This window comes from Amphimedon queenslandica, unplaced genomic scaffold (assembly GCF_000090795.2).
Source record: "Amphimedon queenslandica unplaced genomic scaffold, v1.1 AMPQUscaffold_12027, whole genome shotgun sequence".
NCBI classification, from domain to species: Eukaryota; Metazoa; Porifera; class Demospongiae; order Haplosclerida; family Niphatidae; genus Amphimedon; species Amphimedon queenslandica.
In genome coordinates, this window is record NW_003547734.1 from 1 (window position 1) to 8497 (window position 8497).

Here is an 8497-nt window from a genome sequence, read left to right on the forward strand (position 1 = left end):
TTTATTTAATGTAATTAGATTTAGTCATCATCAACAATGGTAATTGTAGCTGTCTGCCATTCCTTCACTACTTGAATAAGACCATACATCTCAGGTACTATGATGACTCTTATTGTTTCATCTCCCTCAATGATATTATCATCAATAGTGATAGGCTGGAATAGAATATCATTCAGTGTATTATTGGCTCTTAAAGTGAATCTTGGACCAGTAGAATTAAGGAGGAAATCACTACCTATGCATGGTTGCTCTTATTATTAATAATTATAAAAGGTAAAACTAACCATTTGTCGCAGTCCCAGATACTTGTCTCAATCGAACTGGACTTAAACGACCCTCTGGAAAGCCTCCAATGTCTACACCACCAGTCTCATTTCCTATCTGCTTTATAGTCAATGTTGCCACTTGTCCTTCTATTATAGTAACATGTAAATCTTTGAAACCAATACTGAAAACTATATAAAAGAACCATAATAATGATGTTGCCGCAGTCTCATTGGCCAATAACTTACCATCTCGATCGTCAAGTCTTACTATTTGAGTGTCAGTATTTATCCTAACTCTAGAATCATTAACACTGAGTCTCCATCTAAACGCTTCTTGTAGTTCTACAATACCATCACGTGGCATCAAAAAACTCACATTCTCAAAATGTTCATCATTAGCTTTTGCTGGTTGAAATACTACACTATGTTGTTCAGTGAAGTTAAAACCATCTGCATTGTACATAAGTGAAGTAAATAATTGATACCTATCCATACCAAAGTCTCCAACAGCAGCTTCATCTACAGACAATGGGCCAGTATACCTCTCATTTGAGACAGTGACTTCAAAAGCAGCTTTATATGTAATAGCTTCACGTTTAATGACAGCTACAGCATTACTACCTTCTAAAAAAATTACTGATGGAGGTTCAAGATTAACAGTAATTACTATGGGAGAAATAAGAGATGTAAGATAATGGGTGATCACTGATCACAATTGGCAGCTTACTGAATAGTACATTATAATAACAATGACAGTATCACAGTATGTGCAATAGTACATGGCACTTACTGTCATCATCTGTGATATCAATGTCAGTGCTGTCAGCAGCAATAACATTTTGAGTTATCGATGGATTAGAAATTGAGAGCGAGTAACTCTCAAGTTCTTCCAATGCAGCATCATCATTTGTTATGACAAAAGAAGGGAGAGGTACAGTGAATGAACCAACAACGGCAAAAGTTACAGTTGAGCTCACATCAGCACCAGAAACAACTACTGAGCTAGGCTGACTTCCAGGTCCTAGGAACAAAATAGTGAATAGCCTATTAGGTTTATACATAGACACATAGTACTAGATCGACTCTATAGCAGGATGATCAGTATAAAAAAATTCTGATACTAACAATATGATGCTGCCTACCTCCTAATACAAGAACAGAGAGTGAACGTGCAATTGTTGCGTTAAGTCTCAGCATTATATTACTAGCAGTTCCATTACTCTCAAAATAAGAATAACTTGACTGAGCAAATGTGACACTAACAACTATATTACAATGGAAAAAGTTTTGTATCATTATATATAATAATAAAAATTACCATCATTATCAAGAATAGAGACTTGACTGTTTGATCCTAGTCTAACTTTACTGCCATCAGGAAAACTGTGCCGAGAGAATCTCAATTGAAATCTCTCAGGATCTTCTAGGGCAACTAAATCATCATTCAAACCAAAGGATATAGGCCCAACCCTCTGTGCAGGGTTAAATGTTATACTCTGATTAACAGGTCCTGGATGAGAGCACAATAAAAAAACAAAAGGAATATTGATTAAAAAAAATACATACAAACTTAGCAATGCTATATAATATACAGGTAATGTAAAACTAGCATGCTGTTGTAACTCACCTCCTTCAACTCTAACTGTAAATGTCTGAGAAATGATTCTGCTTAGCCTAACGGATACTTGAGCTGTTCCTTCATTCTCAAAAAATGAGTACATCTGACTACCAAAGGTCACATTAACAACTAAAATGTATAAGAATAATGAAAGTATTTTTAAAGAGCAACTATTTACCATCATCATCTGTAATGGATAGAGTAGTGTTTGATCCTAGACTCACTCTGCTGGGTTCATCAGTATAATCATGATTAATTAATGATAGGTCATATTGTTCAACTACTTCTAATGCAACAGCATCATCAATGAGAGCAAAATTACTCAGTGACACTGATGCACTGCCACCTGCAATAAACCTTATGGATTCGGACACAACAGCTCCTGAAACAAAAACAGAAGATGGCTGACTGCCAGGGCCTAATAAAGAAACAAATACAATATGATATTAATTATTGCTTAGTAATTCAATAAGCTACATACAACATCTATTTATCTCACCTCCTCCAATGTTGACAGACAGATCTTGAGCAATTGGATTGCTTAGTTGCACCTGAATATTACTGACAGTTCCATGACTTTCGTTATAATTGTATGATGATTGCACAAAAATTACAGAAACATCTATAAAACAAACCATTTGCACAATCTTTATCAATCTCTTTACTTACCATCATCATCCTCTACAGTCACATTCATTGTTCCTGGATTACTTAAACCTATATTACCAATGTTCCTTAATCTTAGTAGATAATGTTTATTAGGTTCCAGTGCAATGTTATTATCAGCCACTGGAAAATTGATGCTCCTGTTCTGTGTTAAAACACCAGTACCAAATGTGACAAAACCAAGTGATACTCCATCTTTTTCATTGTATAAAGGAATACATAATGTAATGTAACTATAATAAACATACTGCTAGCTCCATCATCAATGTAAACTTCCATGGTTTGTTCCTGACTCAGTTGTGTTCCTCCTAGTATGACAGTGATTGATTGATTTCCTCCTCCTTCAGAGAATGTAGCTTGACCCATAGCAAACCTTACTTCAGCCTCTGTAAAGTAAATAATGAACACAAAGTTTTATAAATGATTATACTAACGATCATCATCTTGTATCCTGATGAATGATGGAGCCTGGTCTATTGTTAATGCACTATTTTCTGGAAAAATACCACTTATTGCTATGGTGAAGTTCTCAAACAGTGGTTCTCTAATGAAATCATCAATAATATTAAATCTACCACATGTCCTGTTTGTAAATGCAAGTAATATTGGTAGAATTCGACGAGTACTATAGTCACCTAATAATTAAAACAACACATAATTCAATAGTAATATTAAAACTTACTCCTTAATTGTGCAGTGTTATTTCTAGGTCTTATGTCTATTGTTGTATTTTCGGATAATACTCCTCCAGTTAGTACAGCACATATTTCTACAGTTCCTTCATTCTCAATCACATCATATGTTCCTCTCTCTAATGACAGCACACCAGCTATATGGAAAAATAGATTTTGTCATGTCTCTTCTCAATTATTATATAACTTACTGTCATCATCAATAATGATGATGGTAGCTGTCTGCCGGTCTCTCTGTACTTGAACAACATTATCTGTACCAGGCACTATTGTGACTCTTATTGTTTCATTTCCCTTAATGATATTATCATCAATACTAGTGATAGGAGTGAATGGAATATTATTCAGTGTGTTATTGGCTCTTAAAGTTAATCTTGGGACAGTATCATTAAGGGAGAAATCAGCGCCTAAAAAAACTGATTTTACTAAACAACTAACTTACTACTAACCATTTGTAGCAGTCCCAGATGCGTGTTTCAATTGAACTAGACTTAAACGATCCTCTGGAAATCCTCCAATGTCTTCACCACCAGTCTCATCTCCTATCTGCTTTATAGTTAATGTTGCCACTTCTCCTTCTCTGATAGTAACATGTAAATTTTTGAAACCAATACTGAAAACTAAAAAAGAGCAATAATGTTGCCCCATTGGCCAATACTTACCATCTTGACTGTCAAGTCTTACTATTTGAGTGTCAGTACTTATCCTAACTCTAGAATCATTAACACTAAGTCTCCATATAAACACTTCTTGTAGTTCTACAATACCATCATGTGGCATCAAAAAACTCACATTCCCAAAACGTTCATCATTAGCTTTTGCTGGTTGAAATACTACACTATGTTGTTCAGTAAAGTTAAAACCATCTGCATTGTATATAAATGAAGTAAATAATTAATACTCTTCCATACCAAAGTCTCCAACAGCAGCTTCATCAGGAGCCAATGGGCCAGTATACCTCTCATTTGAGACAGTGGCTACAAAGGGAGCTTCATATGCAATTATTTGACGTTCAACTCTAGCTGTAGCAGTACTACCTTCTAAAACTATTGATGGCTCTTGAAGACCAACAGTAATTACTATAAAGAGAGAGAGAAGATGATTACAATGAACTGATTCAATACAAACTCACTGTCTATATCCTCTATTGTAATGCTAAGACGTCTGTATACAAGTACAACTCCTGATGGTATTGGTGGATCACCAGCAACTGCATCAGTTTCAGCAGCAATCAAGTAATCAAAAGAAAGAGTTGGTTGGAGAGCAACAGCATTTCCTTGTGACAGATAGCGTATCCTAAACGTTTCTGGTAGGAAAGCATTGGTTCGTCCAGCAAAATCTGAGCTTAAGTAGTCAGCAACTTAAATCAGAGAAAAATTAATATAAATTATTAAAGAAAATAATATTACAATTTACCATCAACTGCTGGCTCTCGTGAAATTATATAATCCAGATCCCTAACATCAGGAGCCCCAGGAGTCTCAAAGAGTAGATTAGCAGTAAAACGGTATTCTTTACCAGCATCACTTGGACCAATATGCACACGTGATTGATCAAAACCAACAACTAAAAATGTATATTAGATGTACTGTACGCAACTTTATTAATTTGTTATATAGAAAGCATTATAGACAGAGTGAGAAATGAAATTCAGTAAATTTGGCAAGCTGGTGATAGTCTCACCACGCTCGATCTTTTTGTGAATGGGATGCATGGCAAGACTAGAAATAATAAAATTTCTTAATTAATAGTATGAAAGCCTAAAGGCACAGTATCTGTTTCTTTTATAACAAAATAAAATCTTACCAACACATGCACCACACTGTGCAGTTAGTGAAGAATGAGATATATACCCTCCACCAGTTCTATTACAGCAGTCAATAGCTGCAAGACTGACTCCATTAGTATTACTAGTACAATCAGCAGCAGATGAATAACACCGTACAATTTCATCCTCTAAAAACTCTTGTTTTACTGTAAATGTATGCATAATATAAAAAATTCTTATGCAAATTTGCTAATGAATATTTGATCTCTAACTAAAAGTAACCTCTGATAAAATGAATAACATTCATTTACTTACCATCATCATCCTCTACAGTGACATTCATTGTTCCTGGATTACCTAAACCTATATTACCAATGTTCCTTAATCTTAGTAGATAATGTTTATCAGGTTCCAGTGCAATGTTATTATCAACCACTGGAAAAACAACAGTCCTGTTCTGTGTTACAGCACCAGTACCAAATGTGACAAAACCAAGTGAGATTCCATCTATTTCATTACATAAATGAATATAATATATTACAAACATACTGCTAGTTCCATCATCAATGTAAACTTCTATGGTTTGTTCTTGACTCAGTTGTCCTCCTCCTAGTATGACAGTGATTGATTGATTCCCTCCTCCTTCAGAGAATGTAGCTTGACCCATAGCAAACCTTACTTCAGCCTCTGTAAAATAAATAATAAACACACAGAGTTTTATAAATGATTATACTAACGATCATCATCTTGTATCCTGATAAATGATGAATTCTGGTCTATTGTTAATCCATTATTTTCTGGATAAATACTGCTTATTGCTACTGTAAAGTTCTCAAACAGTTGTTCTCTAATGAAATCATTCATGACACTAAATCTACCACATGTCTTGTTTCCAAATGCAGGTAATGTTGGACGAACCCTACGAGTACTATAGTCACCTAAATAAAAAATATATGAAGCAACAAATAGGACTATTAATTTTTACTCCTGAATCGTGCAGTGTCATCACTAGCTAGTATCGTTATTTCTGTATTAGTTGGTAATACTCCTCCAGTTAGTACAGCACATATTTCTACAGTTCCTTCATTCTCAATCACATCATATGTTCCTCTCTCTAATGACAGCATACCAACTATACAATGAATAATAATAGTAAAATAATTTTTAAAATATAGCTTACTGTCATTATCAATAATGGTGATGGTAGCTGTCTGCCTGTCTCTCTGTATTTGAACAACATTATCACCACCAGGTACTATGATGACTCTTATTGTTTCATTTCCCTCAATGATATTATCATCAATACTAGTGATAGGAGCGAATGGAATATCATTCAGTGTATTATTGGCTCTGTAGGTTAATCTTGGAGCAATATCATCAAGGAAGAAATCACTACCTATAATTAATACTAATACCAACTACATGTTAATACTAACCATTTGAAGCACTCCCAGATATGTGTCTCAATCGAGCTGGCTGTAGACGACCCTCTGGATAACCCCCAATGTCTTCACCACCTTTCTCATCTCCTATCTGCTTTATAGTTAATGGGGCTACGTCTCCTTCTCTAATAGTAATATATAGGTCTCTAAACCCAATACTAAAAACTATAATGCAAGCAAATAAAATTATCTCATAAACAAATGACTTACTATCTCGATTGTCAAGTCTTACTATTTGAGTGGTTTTTTCAGGGTCCAATCTAACTCTAGAATCATTAACCCTGAGTCTCCACATAAACACTTCTTGTAACTCAACAATATTATCCCGTGGCATGAAGAAAGTCAAATGTTCAAAGCGTTCATGAATTGCTGTTGCTGGTTGAAATACAGCACTACGCTGCTCAGTAAAATTGAAAAAATCTAATTAAATAAAGGAGAAAAAATGATTTTTATTAGAAATCAAATGCATACCAAAGAGTCCCACAGCAGCTTCATCACGACTTAAAGGGCCAGTATACCTCTCAAGTGAGACAGTGACTTTAAAAGGAGCTTCATGTGTAATTACTTGACGTCCAATGACAGCTACAGCATTCATACCTTCTAAAACCATTGATGGAGGTTCAAGACCAACAGTAATTACTATAAAATGAGAGAGTGTGTGATCACAATAAACTGATTCAATATGAACTCACTGTCTATATCCTCTATTGTAATGCTAAGATGTCTGTATACAAGTACAACTCCTGATGGTACTGGTGGATCACCTGGATCAGTTTCAACAGCAATTGTGTAATTGAATGAAAGAGTTGGTTGGAGAGCAACAGCATTCCCTTGTGATACATATCGTATGCTAAACCTTTCTGGTAGGAAACCATTGGTTTGTCCAGCAAACTCTATGCTTAAGTAGTCAGCAACTGTAATCAGAAAATTCAAGTAATTTATAAAGAATTATCTACCATCAACTAGTGTTGGGGGCTCTCTTGAAATAACATAATCCAGATCAATAACATCAGGAGCCCCAGGAGTACTGAGGAGTACATCAGCAGTAAATGAGTATCTTCTACCAGCATCACTTGGACCAATATGCACATGTGATTGATCAAAGCCAACAACTAGTGGATAATGAATCTAGAATAAATATTGTATTCTTACCAACACATGCACCACATTGACGTGTAGCTGAAGAATGAGATATATATCCTCCACCAGTTCTATTACAGCAGTCAATAGCTCCAAGAATGACTCCATTAGTATTACTAGTGCAATCAACAGCAGATCTGTAGCAGTGTACAGTTACATCCTCAGTTAATCGTTGTGTCACTAAATATAATAATTAACATATACAAAAAGATTCATGCATAAAAACTTTAATTGCTAAAAACAATGTGCCTTTAAGTTTTGTTACATGGCTGACACAGGTAGGGAGTAAGATTTATTAATATTTATTATACAAAATTTGTTGCCTTTAATTAGTATGTGATTGTAGAGTCATGTAAATTTATTGTTCTAATCTCACAATGGCTAAAATAAGGTTTGCTATAGATGATGAATTTGTTAATTTACTGTACAGCAGACCTTATACAGCACACAATGAAAATATAAGCCCTTATGCACAAAATACTGATATAACAAGTATTGCAATAATATTCAGCTTACTTTCATTATCTTGTATTTGAATTGTTGATGGGATACTGTCTAAAATGAAGTTGCTATTCTCAGGTGTTATTCCAGAAATTGTTAATGTAAAACTCTCATACAATGGTTCCAGTAAGTCATCATTAATAATATGAAGACTTGTACAGGTCTTGGCCTTAAAAGCAGGCAGAGTTAAAGTATTACTATTAAAGGTGTAGTCAGCTATATAGGGAGTGAAGTACACAAGACATAATAATAAGCAAATTACAGTTTCGCTTTGCAGTTCCTTGTGAATCAAGAATGCTAATATTCACTGAGCTTGATGAGACATCTCCAGTTAGTACAACACATATTTCTAAACTTCCGTCACCCTCCATCACATTGTATGATCTTCTTTCTATTGACAGGCT

At 34.7% G+C, this 8497-nt stretch overlaps 1 protein-coding gene across 1 annotated transcript; it reads right to left on the bottom strand.

Annotated features, from left to right (window-relative positions):
- Positions 1 to 20: 20 nt before the first annotated feature.
- LOC109588550 (uncharacterized) lies at positions 21 to 3890 on the bottom strand. The gene is made up of 15 exons (XM_020004693.1): positions 3692 to 3890; positions 3434 to 3649; positions 3233 to 3379; positions 2985 to 3185; positions 2799 to 2936; positions 2554 to 2745; positions 2384 to 2506; positions 2063 to 2302; positions 1894 to 2013; positions 1585 to 1776; positions 1409 to 1531; positions 1057 to 1287; positions 513 to 932; positions 285 to 455; positions 21 to 235 (listed from the first exon to the last, which is right to left on the bottom strand). Exons 1-15 carry the CDS (start codon positions 3888 to 3890, stop codon positions 21 to 23), a joined length of 2928 nt encoding a protein of 975 aa, XP_019860252.1.
- Positions 3891 to 8497: the final 4607 nt, after the last annotated feature.

What these genes read in the sequence shown, in the direction of transcription:
- LOC109588550 (XM_020004693.1), bottom strand. Translation starts at nt 3,890, where the DNA reads ATGGGGCAACATTATTGCTCTTTTTTAGTTTTCAGTATTGGTTTCAAA. An exon ending in GTCTGTCAACATTGGAGGAG is followed by an intron (nt 2,303 to 2,383) that starts GTGAGATAAATA and finishes TTTCTTTATTAG; the next exon opens with GCCCTGGCAGTCAGCCATCT. An exon ending in TGATATCACAGATGATGACA is followed by an intron (nt 933 to 1,056) that starts GTAAGTGCCATG and finishes TTTCTCCCATAG; the next exon opens with TAATTACTGTTAATCTTGAA.